The sequence below is a fragment of the Mytilus edulis genome, chromosome 4 (assembly GCF_963676685.1).
Source record: "Mytilus edulis chromosome 4, xbMytEdul2.2, whole genome shotgun sequence".
NCBI lineage: Eukaryota > Metazoa > Mollusca > Bivalvia > Mytilida > Mytilidae > Mytilus > Mytilus edulis.
Window position 1 is genome coordinate 37,874,563 of NC_092347.1, and position 23,335 is coordinate 37,897,897.

General features: G+C 32.2%; 2 protein-coding genes across 3 annotated transcripts in view; one reads left to right on the forward strand and one right to left on the reverse strand.

Moving 5' to 3' along the window:
• LOC139519639 (arrestin domain-containing protein 3-like) overlaps positions 1-1,261 on the reverse strand; it is a 43,505-nt gene extending 42,244 nt beyond the window's left edge. For both annotated transcript variants that reach the window (XM_071311841.1, XM_071311842.1), the window contains exon 1: positions 1,007-1,261. In XM_071311841.1, the coding sequence (XP_071167942.1) occupies positions 1,007-1,124 (118 nt within the window). In that variant the 5' untranslated portion in view covers positions 1,125-1,261. The remainder of the gene's footprint in view (positions 1-1,006) is intronic.
• A 9,614-nt stretch (positions 1,262-10,875) lies between these two features.
• On the forward strand, positions 10,876-22,506 carry LOC139519640 (uncharacterized). The gene is made up of 5 exons (XM_071311843.1): positions 10,876-10,938; positions 15,691-15,906; positions 16,357-16,586; positions 16,960-17,320; positions 18,438-22,506. The coding sequence occupies exons 2-5, from the start codon at positions 15,699-15,701 to the stop codon at positions 22,136-22,138; spliced, it is 4,500 nt and encodes a 1,499-aa protein (XP_071167944.1). The 5' UTR covers positions 10,876-10,938; positions 15,691-15,698; the 3' UTR covers positions 22,139-22,506.
• The last annotated feature ends 829 nt before the right edge of the window (positions 22,507-23,335 follow it).

Here is a 23,335-nt window from a genome sequence, read left to right on the forward strand (position 1 = left end):
ATTCCCCATATTCATTCTCAATTTTACTGTTCAAGTGTCTTCAATAGTGTAACATAGATATAAAAAAAAAAAGAATTCCAGAATCTACTGATAGAGGAAGGATTTACAAAAAGTAACACGTTTAAAACTGAAACTACATGTGACATATACAATTGGTATTGGATTTGAACCGGAACTTATCAATTACTAGTTAGTGGAAAACAAAAGGGCCTGGAAAGGTGTGATTTTTAATCAACCTCTTTATTTTTATAGTTTAGATGATTTTATTTTGAAAAAACAATATTAATGCAGTTACTGGGTTATCCTCTTTTGGCATATTTACCCTTTCTAAAGTTATATTAACCTTGACAACTATATCTTATCTGCAACACAAATAACTTACGGCCACAATAAATCTTATAATATCTATCTCTCATGTATTAGAGCGTTTAGTTGTAACGTTGAAACAGTTTCAAAACCAAAAAAAAAAAAGAGACCACAGTCCCATTACGGATTATTAAGTATGATACAATGTACAAGTCAGAGTAACGCTATAAAATTGTACAATAGTACGTTTTAACGTTAAAACAATATCATTCCATATAATAATGTATTTAAACGTCTCAAGAGGCAAGGTTATCATACATAATTTATACATAATTTGAAAGTAAAGTAGTTTTAATCATCTATATGTATTGTCGGTTAATGTTTGGTTTCATTTGAATCCAAGTTTCTTCTGTATTACTGCTGAACCAGTTGTCCTTATGTATTTCAGGGTTTTTATTATCATTATTATTATTATTATTATTATTATTATTTTAGTTATTATTATGAAATGCATTTTAGCCTTTAATCGACATTTTGATTGTAAAGTTTTTTGAAAGATCTGAACCTAATATCCTAATCATTATTATTATTGTGCTAACGAAGAGTTATCATTTACAAACACTACTCAATCCTTGGTGTGTTTTGTATTTTGTTACTTTTCTATTATGCACATTTGATAATAGTCACAAATCATCCTTACCTTTAATTTTTAAGTTACCGTTCAAATCAATTACTACAGTTCCTTTTAGAGTTTCCCCCGAATAGCACACCATTTTGGATCTGTCAAATTGAATTTCAAGTTTGTTCAACTTTCCCATTTTGTAAAAAACTCTCTACGATTTCATTTCCATCAATTATTCCAACTCTCACTATTTTTATTAATCCATCACTATTATAACTCAATTATAATCAATATTTCAACATTGACTTCCGTTACTGAAATTTAAATTGCTTTATTGTGTCAACTAGTTGTACACACTGTCTCTTCACTATATACACTGATGAAATTTTCATTTAAAATTAGTAAATTTATAGAAAATCAATTAACTGACATATACTTATACTATCTTGATAATTTATTCATTCTTTATGAAGACTGATTACATGGTTTTAATAGATATATTGTAAGTGGTCGTGTCTTTGTTAGAACAACATATCCAATAAAAGACTAATCTCTCTATTAATGTATCTTACAGGTAACAGTGTTATGAGAATGTATTTTACCATTAATGATATTTTATCGTGATTCCAAATAAACAAAATGATGCCAAAGAGAGGACATCAAACATTGTTCTAATGAAGAACTGTTGTTAAAAGTTATATATATATATATCATCTAAAATTTTGTTTTAAGAATATGTTGCGTTATTAATAAATTTAACAGACAAAATAAAAAAAAGTCCTTCTTTGTCGACTAAAAAATCAAGTCGATCTAGTAGAACAACTTTGTTCTGAAACTGTCATCTTGATATGAATAGAGCTTGAAAGACGGAAAAATAAACTTATATTATTATCAGTCTTTTAGTCAGTTAAGGTCAATTTAGTCTCTTTCTTCGTACTGTTCAGTATTTTATTTTACCTCAGTACTCATCAACATCATATGAATTGTTTGAAAAAGTTCGAAACAGTTCTGAATCGACTGCAAGCGAATTGTACGAACAGCTCTGAATTTACCTTTGTGGATAAGTCTGAAAATTGACTTAATAACTGACCATGACTTATCAATTTAGTGTTCAGGCTTTTCAGATGTTGTTAAGATTAAAATGACGATTAAAGACTAAAAATCATTTACTAGTGCACTTTATTTTTGAAGATATCATAAATTTTGTGATCGGGTATTTGTATGCGTTGTTTCTAAAATCTATATTGCCACCGTTTTCGACTGTCTGCTCAAGAAATACTAAATTTGAAAGCATATTTGTCGTATTTTGTTTTTTGTTTGTGTAATTTAGGTGGGGAGGGGGAATTTGTATATTTATTTAGATTACAAATATCTTATATTTACATCGTATATTAAACCAGCAATGAAAAAACTAATTTCAAATAATAATTAATCATCGGAATTCAAAAGCAGATTATAAAAATGATATTAGTCAATATCTTGAAAAAAACAGTTATTACCAACATACATACGACGGAAGCTAACAATTAATTATCTATATCACTAAAATAACGATATTCAATGTTAACCTTCCACAAAACATAAATAAATAAGATGCAATAAAACATACATCAAACATAATTAAAGAAAAAAGTACACCCTGGATGGCGCACGAATACCATGGCAACGACCGAAAAACATATCAAATGTAGTTGTTTCCAGTTACATTAAGAAAACCTGGACACGTTCAAACTGAAAGATTTTGAAAGCAGATGACAGTGCACCTTGTAATCAGCACGAATTTATCAGATGGCAATACTAATACCAATAAATCGATTTAAATAAGGAGTAGAAATATTTATGCTTTCACTTATGCCCGTGTCACACTGTCCCGATTTTTACGCCGATGGCAACACGATTATGGAAATTTTCAAAATCGGGACTGATCGTATCCAGATCGGGCTATTCGTAGTGCAATCTTTAACCATCGTAGAACCATCGGCTACTTTTTCTAGCCTTCGGGGACAACTTCGGGAAGGGTTCTAAATTTTTTAACATGTTAAAAAATCCCCGAAGGTGCGTCCGATGTTGAGGGTTCGTATTGAGTTCGTATCACCATCCTCATCATCGTAATGTCACCGGGAATGCATCTTTGAACATCGTATTGCATTCGTGTTTCCATCGTTTCAATCGGGCAGTTTTGACATTACGATGTCTACACGAATGAATCACGAAGCTACCCGAAGGTCTTATGATGGCAACACGACTTCGTGAAGACCTCGTAATCCCGTCGTGTTGCCATCGAATAAAAGTACGAAGGCGACAAGATGGAACTACGACGGCAATAAATCCAGCTAAATGTAAGTTAATTTTCGCGCTAAAATACATTTAAAGTGCCATGCGCAATATGCACTGGTCAGTCTAATACGACAGTTAAGAAAGACGTTCACAAAACATGGAGCTCATATCATATGATTCTATGAGAACAAGAAATGCGACAGCGTTGTTTCTATTAATTCAAATGGAACAAGAAGAGCAGCTATTACAGGCTCAGGATTTACTTTTACAAGTAAAATATTATTTTTTGTCAATTTTTCATATCAAGTCACATAATGAAAATCATAAACGCGCCTCGTACACAAACACTACAGGTACACGTACATGTATATAGGGAAACCAACTTTTTCTTCATTATTCTGATTTTTATGCCCCACCTACGATAGTAGAGGGGCATTATGTTTTCTGGTCTGTGCGTCCGTTCGTCCGTCTGTTCGTTCGTCCGTTCGTCCGTCTGTCCCGCTTCAGGTTAAAGTTTTTGGTCAAGGTAGTTTTTGATGAAGTTGAAGTCCAATCAACTTGAAACTTAGTATACATGTGCCCTATGATATGATCTTTCTAATTTAAATGCCAAATTATAGTTTTGACCCCAATTTTACGGTTCACTGAACATAGAAAATGATTGTGCAAATTTCAGGTTAAAGTTTTTGGTCAAGGTAGTTTTTGATAAAGTAGAAGTCCAATCAACTTGAAACTTAGTATACATGTTCCCTTTGATAAGATCATTCTAATTTTAATGCCAAATTAGAGAATTTATTTCAATTTCACGGTCCACTAAACATAGAAAATGATAGTTTGAGTGGGGCATCCGTGTACTGTGGACACATTCTTGTTTATGTATCGTATGAGTTGTTGTCACACGAATGTTTACTCCATAACCATAATTTTGTTTTCTATATGTCATATTTTGCCGCATTTGTTGCTCTCCGCACATCCTTCCTTTTGTCTATATTATTATGATATTCTCCTGGAAAGAACTCTTTTTGAATAAAAGGGATCAACGAACCCATTGCAGTTTTTTTTTACCTTACCTTTAAGATAGATTATCTAGAATAGTGCACACATTTTACTGTTCAAGTGAACAATATCATATATATTCAATATTGATCAAACAATTTAAAATGCTTGAAGCCTTCGGCATATAATTTAAATGCATCGTTAGCTGTACACGACGTCTTTTAGACATCGTATGGCCATCGCGCCATCATCGTAATCCATCGTGTAGCCTTCGTAATCCATCGTGTAGGCTTCGGCTGAGACATGAAGCTTAAATACCCGTCTTCGGTTAACCTTCGTATGTCCATCGTTTGCTATCGTATATAATTTCGGCACCATCGTATAGACTTCGTTATTCATCGTACTTGCTTCGGTCACTTTTTGGTATTTTAATGAGATCGGGACCAACTTCGTACGAACTTACGATTTTCGCATTCGGGTGTCCATCGTATATAAAAATCGGGACAGTGTGATACGGGCATTAAGAAATGAAGATGGCTAAATCATTTTGAGAATTGTATACTCTAACAGCGGTATACTACTGTTGCCTTTATGTATACTTGACTGACCAATAATAAAAATAAGTGGCACTTTTGTATTATGTGTTTTGGAAAATGTCACTTTCGGCAACATTGGCTATGCAATGACGACAATTTTTTGTATTGGTAGTGGAAGTCGGGGCGCTTTATCGACCTTCGTTTGGAAAACTGGCAATTCTTGTCAAGAAAGATAGAAATCGGACTTTCCTCGCCAACTAAGGAGTTCTTACACTATTTAAACATAAAAATCTAAATAAACAGACCAGTATTCTAATTTGATAATAAATATTGGTCTATGTCTCGCGCTGTAAGCAGATTGTGTTGACATTCAATGCTAATATCAGTTAATTCTGCTTATTTAGACACAATTCGATTTAGAGCTAGGCATACTCAATACATATTTCTTTTTGAGAATACCGAATGTCCAACGTAAATGTTTTTTTTTTTATATTTATTGTTTCGTTTGTTTTAACATATTTTATTCATTTCTAAAAATCAATGTCCATATGAAGGATATACTTTTTTCTAAAATCTTTTTGATGATGTGTTTCTATAGTTTGCATTGTAGTTTATTTACTAAGAATGAAAATGGTGGATCGAACATAACGTCAAGCCTTAAACATCATTTCAATGTAAACAAATTCCAGAATGAAAACTGAAATGTACCTTTACACTCTCTAGAAACAACCACTTGCTATATACGGAATTCAATAACGTCATGATACAGCTTATAGTGCGGTGACTGCAGGTAGATTTTTTTGAATTTAATCTCTCCACCGAACACACACCTATATATAAAAATCATGTAAAAAAAGTCATACTGAAGCTAGAGCAAAAGCTCAACTTTTTCTTGAAAACATTGAGCAAAGGACTACTGATATTTAAATAGTTTTATTGATAAAGCAATGAATTAACGTATAAAAGCAAACAGAACTGTTTTGGAATCTATATGCAAGTGTGTTTTAATTTGCGGCAAACAGAATCTTCCTATAAGGGGCCATAAAAAGATAGAATTTTAATTTAAGATTTCAAAAGGTGACCACCCCCTAATAAATTCCTGGATCCGCCCCTGTAATATATCATTGGAAAGAGGAAATCGTGTACTATAATAATATGCCTGTCGTCAAGACTTAATATGGTCACATTTTTTTTTAAATTGAGGTCAAAGGTCATATGTAAAAATCTGTAAAAATTTGGGAGGGTTTCAATTTTGACATTTTTTTCTATTTCTAAACTCTACATAAATACAAATGATACTGTTTTTGGCTTTATTAATGTTGGTTATTATACATAAACCTTAATCATTGAGATTTATTTTATAAAAAAAACACCTTAAAACGACGTTTTATAAACAAAACTTCAAAAATTAAGTTTTCAACCTATAAAATGTTTAGAGCACCTTAACCTTATGAAAAATTTCAATTTCAGGTAAACATCAAGTGGCATGCAGGGCAATACTTTAAAATTATTTTTTAACTATCATATTGGGTGAGGTATGAAATCAAAGCAATAGAGCACTACAATCAAATATGACCTCAAATTGAATTGCGGATACTTCAGGTTTTATTATAGACTACTCGTTGCTTTTGGTTTTTTTCACAATTATTACTGCTTCCATATAGTATTATCTGTTATTGTTTATTTTACTCTGGTTAATATCTATTACATTATAAGTTTTGTACCTATATCCCCCCTTTTTTTACTTGCAACGTACCACAAAACCAACAAAAGTATTCCATATAAAAAAAGAAGATGTGATATGATTGCAAATGATGTAACCCTCTAAATGAGACATAAATTACCAATACGTCCCACACGGGCTTCAACAATGAGAAAAATTTATACTGCATAGTCACCAATTCCCGAAATGAAAAATGTTTTAACAAACGAAAATCAAAATCTATCAACCTGATTAATGCACAAAATACATAAGAAACAAACATATATAGTATATAGAAACAAACGACAAACACTCAGGCTGCATTACCGTCTTGTGACTTGAAACAGACACAAACAGAATGTGGCGGGGTTTAACTTTTTTAAGGGCGCGCCAACATTCCCCTAAACCGGGGGCTGGGACCGTGTGTATCAGTGCAACAAGCTTTATACCTAATCAACCGTCATCTCCATCATTTTCATTTTCATCAAACGTCACAAGACATGTTTTTATATTTCTACACATTTCACTCATGGTCACAGGTCTGCACATGAAAGGTTCTGCTCAAAGCAAACACGTTATTTTGGTTTTTCTTTACAAGTACAGACAAGGTATTGTAGGAAGGCCGAAGACATTTGTTCCCCCCAAAAATATACCAGCTTCAAACCATCCCTTTCAATTCATCCAAGATTTAGCAGAGATCTAAAATGGGGTTAAGATGACATCCATGTGCTTGTCTGCAAAGATGATGAGGAAACATTATGCATGAGATGTACACACTATCTTGAATTCGCTCAATTTCATGGTTAGCAACGCATTAGATAGCGTCGCACTTTACTTTAAGAAGCATAAAATCCATTGGCATTCAATGTTTCAACAAGGTGTTTCGAACCAAACTCATGGTACATTTGTAAAGCCAATCCTAAATGAAAAGGAGTAAAAAAAAAATGGCCACACAAACGGTTGACTCAACAATTGCTTAGCATTTACGCAATTTCTCTGGTGCCATTTCCTGAGAATATTCTTGGCTGTATGTAGTTTCATCGAGTTACCATACAATGAATTGCAATAAAGACGAAGGCATTGACTGGATTGAAGAAGAAAGAGGCAATTCTTCCGAAGTTGGGTATACTTCTGTAGTTTGTAGAAATGTTTTTCTATTGTATGCTTGCAGCGAAATGAAATATCTGTCCGTTATTTGTGTCTATCACATTTGACATTAAGATTTTGAGGTCAGTTTTCAATTGACTAGCAGCTGATATGGCATCTCAAATAGTTATTTTGTTACAAAATATTGTTATATTTGCCTTGAACTTGTTGAAGTTGTGTGACAACTGAATTTCTATAGAAATCAATGAGTTTAGACTGCATTTTACAAGTACAATATATTAAATTAGAATCAGCTGGAAGAAAAGATCTTTATTTATATATTAACGGCGTCATGAGAAATGACCATTAAATCGTTGTCAATAGCCAATTTGTTTTTAGTAAAAACAGTATCGTGATCTGAGATATCTGCTTCCACGGGTTTGGATTTTTTTTCGTTTTTAGCAAATAATTTGTAATGCAACCAAAATGACAGTGCTTGAAGTTTAAAAGATGGACGGGAAACTATTTCAACTTTAACTTTATCTGACACGGTTAAAACATTCTTAATACTCTAATCTGATTCAAACTTGAGTAGTTTTTGATCTTTCTAAAATGTTTTGTTGCAACAAAATATACAAGCGCTCCAATTGAACGACTGCATTCTAGAACGCGTAGACATACCCGAAACTGAGGAACAACAATCCGATAATTGTATGTCGTCATTAAATATCAAATTAGAAGCTTCCTCCCTCTAAAATGGGGAATAACTATGTTTACTTGTGTAACTTTTGTAGCATGAACGATGATAAACTGCCTGCACGGACTTCGGCAAATTAACAGCTATCGCATGAAACATCTTGATGTTCACCTCATCTAATCTTTTATTCAATGCAGATACAAACATCGACTTCCCTATACTGGTAAATTGACTCAAAATTTCAGTCGAGGTATTTTTCTTTTCTTTGAATATTAAGCACTGCATAAAATTTAACAACTTTTGTCTCTGCTTTGGACTTAATGGAGCAAGTTGCAACGGACTTGACATATCACGGAATATTTGCTGAAACTATCCGTCAATTTTTTTGATTTTACAATAAGACTTCTCTGACAAGTATATTTGATTTTTTATAACAAAAAACATAGAATATAAACACATACAAACAAAGTATGTAGCGTATATCAGTGCACTTCAATCAAAAATATGTGTATATAAAAGAGAAAAGGTAGATATATCATAAATCAGTTGAGAGCAAATTATTGACTAATACACAAAATGTGACGGAAGGCAAGTGATTAAGTTCCGTGTTGAAATTGAAGTTTTTTATTCCATTCTTTTTCCATCGATTTCTTAAGGGTTTTTTTCATATTTTGGTTCCGAAATTTTTATCACTGATTAGTTTTATGAAATACTACATGCTTAAAATATTTTGGGATAATTTTTATTTCTTCTATGGAGAAGAAACTAAAGTTTGTGTCTGAATTTGCAATTAAAATTACCTCAATTTTAAACAGCCCAAACTTTGCAAATTTTATAGATTATAAGAAAATGAAATACTGAATAGAATATTTTGATATATAAAAATATTTTCAGGAAAAAATATTTCAGTTAAATGTAAGCAAACATACACAATTTTTCATTTTGAAAAAGGGGGGTTGAAACTCTCCCATATACAACTAGTCATTAAAACGACTTTTAGAAAAATGTGACCGTACGAAAGTCGGACGACAGGGCAAAATCTAAAGAAGACATATTTGTCTTTAAGTTAAGACCAGTTTTAGCCGTGTGTTATTTGGGGAGATTAAACTCGCGATCTAGACGACTTTTTACACTTCTGTCACCGCACTATTAGCATATTTGCATTCTGCAAAGGTGTAATGGTGGCTAGTTAAAAAAAAAATTTAAAAAATGTAGGATACAGAATTTTATAAGCATGACATGTATAACCTGCATAGAAAGACACACAATTATAATATGTGATAGCATTTTTTTTCTATTTGTGAACTAGGAATTAAGGAGCAGATCCAGTGTTCTTGGAAATGAGGAAAGGGAGGAAGATGTAAATGTCCGTAATATTAAAACTATCACCGAGCGTATGGAGGTCATTTTTACAATTATCTTATCACTACAAAAACATATTAAAATGGCGTTCTCCATGAAAGCGTCCGCCTGAACTATTCACCACGCAGCAGTCCATTTGGGGCTGTTCATTCAACAATATTTAAGTCTGTTTGCTCTCAAAAAATTTGTATTGCCACTTTTTCGTCTCAATCATTCCAATCCAAAATACGTGTCTTAATCCGATATTGTACATTTCTGAAATGCAAACATTATTAAAAGTTCATGAACTACGTAGTCTTTTTTTATCAGTTAGTCTGTTCGATGGAATCTTATCGTTGCAAACGAAACGCCCATTGAAAAAGTAGGTTTGCTCTGACAAACATTTACTGATTAAGGTTCTCAGTATTTGTTTATTTTAAAAGTTATTCTTATGCATCAAAATTTGAAAAAATAACAATGTATTTCGCGACTATAATCTCAGCTTCATTCTTACATAAACTTTGTGTGTTTTTTATGTCCATTAATAATCTTATAAGCATGAAATATTTCACGTTTTTAACTAAGATATTTACTTTATTTATAGATTTGATTCCTTTTTTCTTTTGTATTTTACTGACCGCTTCCATCCTCGCTTTATTTCATTCAACTACAAAAATCGCTTGGAAACAATGTGTAAATTTCTCTGATGTAAATGTATAGCCACTAATGAAAACATAGAATTGTAAAAAAAAACCCAGCTGAGTCCTATTTCTGATCTGGGAATGTGCTTTGTTAAAAAATGTTGTTGTTTTTGTTTAAAAAATGTGTTTTAAACTGCACAACTATTCTAATAAACTTTAACATCTTAAATGAAATTATTTAAAAACAAATCTCCCTTGAAAATTTTGGTTGTCTTCAAATTTCATTGTTATTCTTCTAAATAACATCCGTTATTTTAAGGCACAAGCAGATTTTTATACTTTTTATACTTTGTATGTGCTGTTAAAAGAAAGACAATTCGTATAAACTACAGAACTAATTCAAACTATCCTAGCATGAAAAGAGTTATTGGAAAACATATATTTGGGATACTTGTATTATTTGTATATGTGGTATGGTAAATCCAGAAAAGCGCTTTAGACACATCAAATCTATGGTGTGTTATTCTCAGTTTGAAAGCAACTTAACATATTTACAAAAAAAAACAAAGCTGTAATCAAGATATCATTTAACCTTGACAAGTTTATAAAAGGAATTCGGAATTCTTCTTTCTAAATTTAGATTTCTTATTCATATATATATATATATAGCTGGTCGGCAAACACGTCATTTAAAGAACGAATTGAATGTAACAGTCCGTTTTTTTTCAAATTCAGTAAGTTGATTAATTATATTTTTATTTTAAAAGTTACTTTCTGATTTTTACTATTTTATTTGCATTTTTATATAACATGCACTTTAATTGCATTATTACTAACTAGGATAAAAACTGAGAACAGAAAGAGACGTAACATGATTATTTCTGAGCAATTGCTTAAAATGGATATAAAAGATAATGTATAGTTACAACCAATTCTATTGCATACTGTCCCGTGTAATTTTAGTAGAATTGTACGTAATTCAACTTTGTTTTAAATTTTATAATTGCATGCACATTGGTTTCAGTGAAAGGAACAATTGATTTTATAATACATATTTGAATTGATAATGAGACATATTTTAGGTTGTATATATACTTTAATAAGAGTTAAGTAAAATTTGTCGGTCTGATTTGATAATAAAATATCCATTTCCTTCTTATTTGATTTCGGTGTTTACCTGTTGTTAACAAACACTTTTTGTAGAATGTTGACAACGATTGTATTCGAAATAGGTTGAAGGCGGTTTTCTCAATAAAAGATTTTGGCAAAGAATCAAATGAACTAAAACATATATTGAACATATATCACTACCTTTTATAAATGTTGAAAAAGCAAACAAAGAGGGAATGACATGTATAAATAATTACTTTTGTAATTTATTTAAACATTTATTTTGCAGCATATACAAGTAATATATATTTTTTACGCTTAAAAAAACACAGAACACAAACATGTGTATAAAAAGGTTTTGTTTAAATACGTGACTGGGGTTAGTACAACTAAAAGACTAATTCGATTTTTTTCCCTGACATCTTTCAAATAGTTATGCCGTCTTGAAAGAATATGTTTACTGTGACGCTAAACTACGAAGGAAGGAGTCAGACAAAAAAAATACCCAGAAAGGCATCACAGAAAAAAAATACTTAGAAGTCATGACAGAAAATAATAAAAATAGCCTATTAAGACGTCATAATTATTTGGATTAGACTGGAGCTAATCATTTCATTATTTGGTTGCCGTTACATCAATTGAAAACATGGCGTAATCAGATGATTTAACAAGCGTCAATTAAAAGTCAGTATCTGTACGAGTTAAACATCTGTATTGCAAATTTCATTCTTAAAAGAGGGACGAACGATACCAGAGAGACAGTCAAACTCATAAATCGAAATTAAACTGACAACGCCATGTCTAAAAATGAAAAAAAACAAGACAAACTATAGTTCACATGACACAACATAGAAAACTAAAGAATAAGCAACACGAACCCCACAAAAAACTAGGGGTGATCTCAGGTGCTCCGGAAGGGTAAGCAGATTCTGCTCCACATGTGGCACCCGTCGTGTTGCTTATGTGATAACAAATCCGGTAAATAGTCTAATTCGGTAGGTCACATTCATGAAAAGGAAGGGGATTGTAGTTACGACGTCAGGGACATATCCGATATTATTTGTGAAACGGTTATTCTATAACGGTCAACCAACTCGTGATGGCGTCCGTAAAATTTACGAAGGGATGATTTGAACTTTGAACTTCACCATTTGGAACTCTTGGTTTAATAGTTTTCTTGTGAGCAGCAACCCTCTATCAAGAAAATCATGATAGTAAATGCAAGCACGGGAATATCGTATCAATTGGGAGATATATACCCCGTATGCAGGTGCTGCTGGAATGTTGCTACTTAGAAATGGAAAGTTCACAATTGGAAAGCTGAAATCATCTCTTTTGTCGTAAAGTTTTGTTTTCAACCGACCCTCATTGTCAATTTCTAAATGTAAGTCAAGATATGAGGCTGACTTAACTGTATCTGTAGTAGTATCCTTTATCTCTTGTTCGATGGGATAGATGCGTTCAACATAGTCACCAAATTTTGTGAATTATTTAGTGAAAGAACATCATCTATATAGCGGAAAGTAGAGTTAAAGGATATTGCTAACTTCTTGTCCTTCTTGTCTTTCTTCCTAAGAAGTTCCTTTATGAAGTCAGCCTCAGAAACAAGTCGGCAAGAAGAGGGTCAATTTGTACCCATTGGAATACCGACAGTCTGTTGAAAAACACGCCCTCCGAACGTAACAAATATGTTGTCAATTATCTTGATAATGTCAGTTTCAGAGAATTTTTTGTTTGAATCAGAGTGATCCTTTACAAAGTAGGATTTATCCCTCCCTAAGACAAGATACTTGTATCTACGTTGGCCATTCTTTTTAATGGAACAAAGCAATACCAACTCTTTCAATTTGTCTTTTAGTTTGGAATGTGGAATACTTGTGTAAAGTGTAGAAAAGTCAAATGTTTAATACTATTACACGATGAAAGAGAGTTAGATTGTATGTACTCTAAAAGATCTTTGAAATTTTTAAGTATCCACATCTGATTCACGCCACCTCTAGAATAGGCAGTTTCACAATAACTTTAAAGCCCGTCTTTGATTGCTGATAAAATAGATGTTAATAATTTAGAAAGAGGTTTTGTGGAGCACTTGGAAGACCCAGCAATATACCGTTGTTTGTAAGGACACTTATGTAGTTAATGTATCTGTTACAGGCATTTTCTGAATTTAGGCATTTTGTTAAATGCCTGAAAATTTTAGGCATTCTCTAAAATGCCTGCAAGATTCAGTCATTATACATAATGACTAATTTTTCTAGGCATTTTACAAAATGCCTGGAAAAATTGAAAGGCATTTTACAAAATGCCTGAAATTATTCTAAAAAATGAAATATTAAAAATAAAAACAATTGAAAGCATTGAATAACAGAACAGTTTTATTTATGATAGTTATTACTGAATCAAAAAAGAAGAGTTTAAATAATCAAGAATAAATTTTACTAAATATTCCAAAAAACTCTACAATTATTTATCATTTCTCAAAATGTTTGTATTACAGAACTGTTACACAATATTTGTCCTGAACTTTTGTAAATACATAATTGTTTGGCATTAAATCTGGTTTTAGCACTTCAACCATATTTGGAGAAACCGGAATCATCACACATTTAGCTCTTTCATTACCCTTATTGACAAAACACTTAACGTTCGACAGCATTGTATTTCACAATAAGCAATTGTCAATTGACCCCTTAAGGAGTTATTGCCCTTAACAGTCAATTTTAAACATTTTTGTTTTTAATTTTTGTAATCTTTTACACAAATTAATTTAAACCTAGCCACAATTTGCAATAGGCTATCCTGATTGAAAAATGTATCCGATGACACTGCCAACCATATCTTTGCATCACACCAAAACACAGCCTTGTATGGCAAAACCCATACTTTAGAGGGGATTTTTTTTTCGATGTGGGTGTATAAAATTAAAATTCTCATTATTTTTAAATTGGAATATTAAATATTGTCATATGTAAGTGAAATGCAATACTAAATTTCTTCACGTTAATAACTCTACATTTTTTTTTTATGTTCTGCAGTTGCAATTTTCTGTCCCTATCCAAAATACCTTCATTTCAATTGCAAGCGGCAGTTGAAATGTCTGTCCTATATCAGGATCAATCCTCTCCAGAAATAACCCAAATGAATTATAACCAAATTGTTCACGTCTAAAAAAAATTACATATTTGCGACTGGAAGCAAACAAAAACCATGTCAATTAAAAAAAAATCTTTTTCTCTGCTTCTTATGTTTTATTTTAATTTACTGTTTTGAATCCAGAATTTCTAAAAAATTTATTGTAAATTTTGTTGTATTGACAGAACAACTTGTCCTGCCATTTTGACAAAATAATCAAATTCATTGAGTATGTACTTTATGTAGTTTCACTAAAAAGTACACATCATATGACATACAAACCTTCCCAGCTGGTTTTCGGAAAATAAATTAATTCTACCGAACCATTAGATATTTTCTTTGCAGTATATTTTGTTTTTGTCCACTTTTGTCAATGATAGCCTTCTTCTACAAATTGCCTGAAACTGAACAGCCAATTTGTTGAACTTGGCTTCCAAATTTCAGTCAATTTACAAAATGACCAGCTATTTTTAGTCATTTTGTATAATGCCTGTCAAGTTTAGGCATTTTATAAATTGCCTGAAAATTCAGTCATTTTACAAAATGCCTGAATTTAGAAAATGCCTGTAACATATCCAATACAGTGATGGAAGATTCAGTTCTTCATCATTGGTTGAAATTCCAAAGGAACATAGAACAGACCTATGATTATCCAGGATTTCCTCTTTGGTAAGTGTCGTGAGGGTATATGTTGAGTTTCCAATTGAATTGTCAATACCTAATTCGTTTATCAAGCAATTAATGTAATGAGTTTTACACACAAAAACGATGTTGTTTGGGGTTGATCTGCTTGTTCAAAAAGTCATGTGCCAAGTCAGGAAAATGCCCATTGTTATTTTATAGTGTGTGTGTTACATTTTAATATTGTGTTTCTGTTGTGTCGTAGTTCTCCTATAATTATATATAATGTATTTCCCCCAGTTTTAGTTTGTAACACGGATTTGATTTTCTCTCAATCAATTTATGAATTTCGAAAAGCGACATACTGCTGTTACCTTTTGTTTATACAGTAAAATAGCTTAGTCAAGTATTTGCAAATGTATATGAATTATTAAATCGTTAGTATTACACTTTTATATATCAAGTGGTAAAAATAGCAACAAGAAAACTAAAATGAAGGTGTTTTTGCAATTTTAGATGTTAATGTTAACGTTCAACGTTAGTTTACTTACAATATCCATAGCATTTTAATACTAGATATATATGGAAACAACATATACTTATACACATTTGTACATTTTTAGGTAGGAGAATGGATAAATCTCAACAGAATTATTTACGGATAGTGGCAGTTGTTTACGGGCCAGGACTACATGCAGTTCGAAGTTACTTTGACCGGTGCTTTCCACCAAATTTGCTAAACACCCAACTTTCAAGCGTGTTAAGAAAAAGACTAGAGACGCTGAAACAGAAAAAAGTGATGAGTAACGCTCAATGGGATACCTTATTTCCTGCAAATGGTATGTTTGAGTTTTTTTAATTTTTTTAAAAGAACTTTTTGAATTTTGGGTTTTCAATGCTTTCAAACATCGTAGTTGATTTGGCTTTAAAATAATTTTTATTTAACTCTGTCTTATATAGACGAAAGGCGCATCTTACTGACGTATCCTGTGTTTTCGTATTTTTTATGTTTTGGCCATAAGTGTTGTCTGATTTTATTAGCATAACGTTGTATTCTCCCTTAACATCTTTTTAACTACAGTGTTTTTTGTTTTGTTGAATTCGTGGTATGGAACATTTAAATAATGTCAATTAAGACATGCACCTATCAAAATGTTATCTTGCCAAATTTAAAAAAAAAACTTTCCATCAGAGCTAAACTGTAACTATTAGATATATTGATAATTGCACTAAATAGTGGAGAATAATAAGCTTCCCTTCAAATAATTAATCGTCTCTTCATTTTACAGGTATTGTATCTTCGTGCATGTTTGATGTTGCGATAATGACACTCTTACTGCGACATTTTCATATAAAAACAGAACCCAGCAGCGGATACGATGTGCTTCCACCTGATTTTGATCAAACACCTGCTGCCGATTTGGCGAGAATTAAGTTCTATAGAAACTTAATAGCTCACTCAAAAGACGGAACAATTGATGAAGAATGTTATACGGAGGCGTGGAGACATTTATACAGTGTGAGTGAGGTTTTTTTCCATTATTGTAGTATACGGTGTTATTATTTACCAAACAAATATGTCACATGCATGATCAATGATTAAGAATTATAATGCCTAAATATAAAGATTCTTTCTAGTCTGCAAAAGATTGATATCGTATCATTTAACGTTTAGAAATTCTAGTCTAACATGGTTTAGCATTACCTCAAAGTTATTGTGGAGTTTAAGCTTTCTCCGTAGTGTTACGTAGGCTACTATGCCTTTTCGTCGTCTTTCTTGTTTCGTCATTACTTTGCCAGTTTCTCTGTGACTGATGAGATTTTGAAGTCCCCTTTATTTTCGCGGCCTTGTGTTTTAGAATGTGTAAATTATGCCTTTTTTCAATTAACAGGTAGTAGACAGATTAGGCGACGCTCATTTAAAACAAGAATGTGAACTATTAGGACGAGTAGATTTGAACATGGCATACAAGGCCCTGTGCGAAGAACTTTCAAGAAATATAGCAACACTAAGAGAACATGCATCTGCACTAGAATCTAGTCAAGACCAGCTGACCAGTGATTTGATAAAACAGGAAATGATTTCAAGAATAAATGAGAATATTATTAAACAGTTAATAGAAGATATCCAAAGTAAAAATAAGGAAGCGGTGTGCATTTTGGAAACACGTATGAACAATCTCAAAATACAACTAGATGGCATGTTAGACTGTCTCAATACACCGCAAAGTACTATTCCACGTAATATGAAAGGTAGATTGTGTTCTTTTATAATTCATCTTACTTGACTATACAACAAGCTTAGTTTATGAAATTTGTACCTACAATCCATTGTTAAATGGCATGTACAAAATGTACCGCGTAACCCAAATGCAGGTCAAACAGGGATTTGTGTACACAGGTGGTTGTAGCATCCCCGTATCAATTATTATAAATTGATCGAGAATTGTTTTGATTAGTTTCGTCTAAATCCTATTCTAGTAATTGCATTTTTTGAACAGAGATCTGAATTAAATATACTAATAGGTAAATATTATCTGACTCGCAAGCTATTTGGCAGAAAACTGTTGTTTTCTTCGTATTAAATATAAACTTGACCAATGTACAACGTAGGTTTTACAGTAACGAATTGAATTTGTATGAACTATTTTCGACAATCGACTACGCAGGCGACAGTTAACTTATTAGCAGGGATAATAGACTACTGTAATCACTGGCCAGTCAACACTGATGTTGTCAGTTCGAACCCAGCTCGTGCAGTTGCACTCGACTCCAATCTTACTTTATTAGGATCGTCAGTTTTCTTATCGAAGGTCGGTGATTTTCTCCTGGCACTTCGGGGCTTCCTCAACCAATAAAAACTAGCCGTCACGAAATAGCCAAAAAGCGGTGCTAAAAAGTTGTGTTAAAACACAACAAATCAAAATCAGGTAAGGGAGGGGGTACCTTCAATAAAGCCATGAAAAGAAAAAAAAAGAAAAAAATAATAATAATAAAAGTAATCACATAATAATAACACAATATCAAAATCAATTTTCAAACAAAACAATATCATACAGAAACTCGATCTATAATAGAATGCAATCGATAAAATACGTGACTGTATACTATCATTAAAAAACAAGCTTTATTCAATTCCTTACAGCAGAATGTTGTTATTATGATAGTATACTACATCATAAAAAATCTAAGTTCTAAAAGTGGAATGTAAACGTAGATTTATTGTTTGTAAGATGTCCAGGATAGTGTATATTTCGTGGAGAAAAACAATCGTTGCATAGTTGTGCGTAATGATACGATAACGGTAATTTCAACCTCGTGCTATGGAAAATACAATTGTTTTGAATATTTATAATTCACTTTATTTCAGCAAAAATAGTGCGTCAGATAAAAACATGGATTGATGACGAGAAGAAGTATGTTATTATCGATGCTGCAATGGATGCGCTAGATCTACTTAAGAAACATCCTTTTTTGACAGTTGCTGGAAACGCAGGTTGTGGAAAAACTGCTCTCATAAGACATTTAGCCCTACATTTTATGTCGCAAGGCTATGAAATAGTTCCAGTTATAGAGCCAAAAACCATTGTAGAATACCATGATGAAACACGAAAACAAGTGTTTGTTTTGGATGATGTTTGTGGGGTTCATACAGTAGATCAACAGAAACGCGGGGCTTGGTTAGACTATGGACAGGTTATCCAAGATTGTGTGTTGCAATCTGGTGCTTTACTGCTAGTGTCAGTTAGGCTTTCTATATTGAATAGCGAGTCGTTACACGATTTAAAAGTTTTATCTCAAAATGTTATCAATCTAAAAGACAAAAAGTACGCATTGTCATTAAAAACTAGACAAGACATTTTTCGATCGTATTTCAAAAAGGGTTATGAGGAACTAGGGATAACTGACAAATCTTTAAACTCTCACGATGCATTTCCTTTATTATGTCGATTTTCTTCTAGATCATTATACATAGTCGAAGATAACGATAAAGAAAATTTAGATTCGAATTCAGAGAACATTATCAATGATTTGGATACATTCTTTCAAACTCCTATTCAAGTAATTGAGTGCGAAATAAAATCCTTGAGAATCAACTCGCCAGTTAGCTATTGTGTTCTAGTACTGTGCTTACTATTTAACGGCAGGCTACCAAAGCAGGATCTCTTTCACTCAAATAGATATAAAAAGCTTTTGAAAGATTGTTATAGTGTGTGTGGTCTGAATAGAGGTACTTCAATCAAGACCGTCTATGACATATTTCAAAGTCTGAAAGATGTTTATCTAAAAGAAGTTGATGGTACATTTATGTTCATTCATGACATAATAATGGATATTGTTTCAGTTTGCTTTGGGAAACACTCCCCAAATATTATTCTCAAACATGCCAATATAGAGGTAATAATTGAAAGAGTTCAATTAAAAAAGAATACTGAAACAATCGGGTATAAAATTTTTATCCCAAAAGATCATCATTTTAATTTTTTTCAAAGACTTTACACGGAAATTAAAATGGGAAATGTATGGCAGATTTTCAATCACTGCCAGTTAGAAATTCAATGGGTTCAAAGAGCATTTACAAATTATTTAGAAAAAAAGAGTAACGATGAATTACGTTCAATTTTTTTTCTAGTTGAAGACAAAAAAGGAGATCGTAATCAAAAACTGCGTTTGAAACTTATGGACATCTGGGCTCAAACTCTTGATATAAACCCTGTAAATTTAGAATTTCAGTCATATCTTGACTTTATTGTAAATACAGCCTTCCACTGTCTCCTAGGAAAGGGTCTTTTCGAAATTATAGAGTTATTAGAGAGAAGAGTATGTAGCGATGTGTACAATGAATTGTTTAAAGCTGATAGTGCGTGCACATTAATTGCAATTTTAGGAGGAGATCTAAATATATACTCTTGGATATTGAACGTTCAAAAGAAAAGAACATCATGGCGAAATTTAAGGTATAAATTACTTCAAAATACATTTTTAATTCAAGATTTCCAATGGGCGGTTGTGACAGGTCGAACAAATATTGTAGAATGTCTTCTGCATTACGATATTTGCATCACCTGTTTGAATGAATCGATAACTTCAGACGACCTGCTTCACATAATTGGAAAACTTTTCGGATTTTCAGTTTATAAAGAAAGAGTAAAATTGTTCTTGGCGAAGTTTATACAAAAAAATATATTAAATCTAAATTGTGGAGTTGAATGGTCTGACTTCAATCTTGATAACTTTATAATGTATTATAGGAAAGTAGGATACATGCTCTTCTTCACCAAAGATGACAATTTCAATAAGTTAATATATAAAAAATTTAATTCTGATGTTCAGCCGATAGTTATCAAATTATTTCAGAATAGAGTAGAGTTTCAGTGTCCTCAGTTCCCACTACCAAAAACTATTGGTGATGAGTTTCAAGGTCGCATGAAAGTAAGTCCAACATGTATTGCATTAGCAGCAATCCTTGGTCATGAAGCCGTTGTTAATCTGTTATTACTGAACGGTTCTAATCCAAACAAAATCAGTATCCCATCGAATAATGTGGCCAAATCACGTACTGCTTTACCAGTAGTTTACGCAGCTATGTATGGGAGATTATCTATTGTACGAAATCTGCTCCAGAATGGTGCCAATATTGAATCGACTGGCCCAATGGGGTGCACGTTATTGATATTTGCGTCTAGTTATGGTCATTATGACTTAGCCAAATTCTTACTGGATAAACATGTTCATATAAATGCTACAAACATGTTTCAAAACACTGCTTTATTGTATGGATCTAAAAAGGGACACATAAATATTGTTAACCTTCTTCTAGAAAATGGAGCAATTACAAATACTGCATGCTTCAAATCATCAACGCCATTGATGGAAGCTTCAAGCAGGGGACACCAAGAAATCGTCGATAATTTATTGTGTCATAATGCATCTGTAAATGCTTGTGATAATGAAAATAGGACATCATTAATAAAAGCCGCCGAAAATGGGCATTGCAAAATCGTCAAAAGACTTTTAGAAAGACAAGCTGATATTTATATTCGGAGTCACGAAAACGAAACAGCACTGATGGTTGCTAGTAGGAAGGGTCATTTAAAAGTTGTTTCGATTTTGATGGAGAATATATATGCCAATTTACACAAGTATTATATCACAAAGGAGAAAGAACTTTCGACGCAAGAGAATGCCTACAGACGTGCTTTTGCGAGATTGCCATACGCATTTTGTTCCCCTCCGATTACTGAAGTGAGCGAGGAAATTAATCAAGCATTCTCGAAAGCTTATCGATGTGGACATATTGATATAATGACATTTTTACTTGACAATGGCGCAAACGTACGTCAAGTAAAATCACGTACATCTCGTAGCTTGTTAAATGATGCAGTTTTTAGAGGTAAATATAGAATCGTTAACTTACTTCTAAAAAATGGAGCACAAGTACAAAAAAGAGCAAACTCTGGTATCCCACCGCTAATGTTAGCTTCTTTTAAAGGACACACAGATATTGTAAAACTTTTGTTGACATATGGATCTAATATCAACTCAACATCTGAACATATACCAATTCTTTGCACATTAAAAGAGGGCATTTGGATACGACAAAATAGTAACGAATCAAAGTTTAATGACAAAAACGGTACTGCCTTGATCTGTGCGATCCAAAAAGGCGCTTCTTTGAAATTGATAGAAACATTATTACATGAAAAACACATCAATATTAACTCGCAAACACACATGGGAAGGACTGCTTTAATGATTGCTTGTGGATCATGTCGTGCGAAAGTCGTAAATTTGCTATTGCACTATAAACCTGATTTGAACATCAGGTCCGACGTTGGTGCAACTGCTCTAGATATTGCATCAGTACGAGAATTTAGAAATGAAAATATAATAAAAGATTTACTGAGAAACGGAGCTATGTATTGTAGAGATATGATTCCATTTCAAGAAGGTTATCAAGTATGTCCTGTTCGTTCTTCAATTTCACAAATCGAATTTGATATAAAATGGATCATTTCACGAATTATTATAATACTTGGACTATTAACACTTCTACCTTTATGCGAATAGACACAATTATGAACAATACACATCAGTCAAAGATATTTTCGTTTCAACCATCTGCGATGTCATTTCTTTTAAATCCGACGCATATCCGTAATCAATCACATTTTTTAGTTCCAACTAAGGAATTAATAAATTATGAAAAATGTGTAACGTTGTAAGCATGACAACTTAAATATTATTTAGAAGAAGAACAGACAGATGGCAAATGTTCTAAGAACAGTGTTTGGCATTTATCAGAAAAGATAACTAACAAGCCAGCTAACAACTTGTTAATACTATATATATATATATAGTATATATGATTAAAAACGGTTGTATTCATCGATCTAGCCTGTTGCGATTGCTGAACAAATAAAATTACTTAGTTTTTATACGGCATACTTTTTCTGTTAATGTTATAAGATCACTGAAGAGACATATATTGTCGAAATGCGCATCTGGTGCAACAAAATTGGTACCGTTGATTTTATTCTCTCATATAGATTTGACCAAATAATGTTTTCATCTTTTATAAAATTTTATCTCTGCTGTTAGATTGTCAGGTGAATAAGACGCAAAATGTAAAGCTCTGGATGTTTGTTCGGGTTTGGTTCTATATTTTGTTGTTCTTTTTTAACTATAATTATTGTGAATTAGGTAGTTGATAATTGGACAACAAAAAAGTCACGTTTCATCATAAATCCTAGTTATGTGTTATCTACCTGTGTCAATTTTATAGAAGAAAGTTTTGGTTGTAAAGTTGATCCGATGATGGTACATGTCTGAATTGGTATCATGCATCACATATATAGTGTACCAAAAAATATAATCGTTTCAAATCTAGTCTAACAATATATCTGTGATCATTTTGAGCAAACACGTGTTACTATTATTTATGATTCAGCTTAGTGTTTAAACTATAGAATTTTCAAAACAGTTCATAATTTGGAAAAAAAGATATATTGATGATCTACCACCATATGATTTTCGAAGGGTATATTTTAATTTTGATATGTATGAATCATAAATTGTCAACATAACATAATCGTTTAATTGAACATGATGACCGACTCTGTGAGTTTTGCAATTTAAATGACTTAAATGATGAATGTCACTCTCTGTTTAAAAACTTTAAATGTGTTTTATTTCTAAAATGAAAGCAAAATGCTTTTACCCTGAAATTTTTATGAATAGCATCAAACTGTGAGGTATCGGAACCAA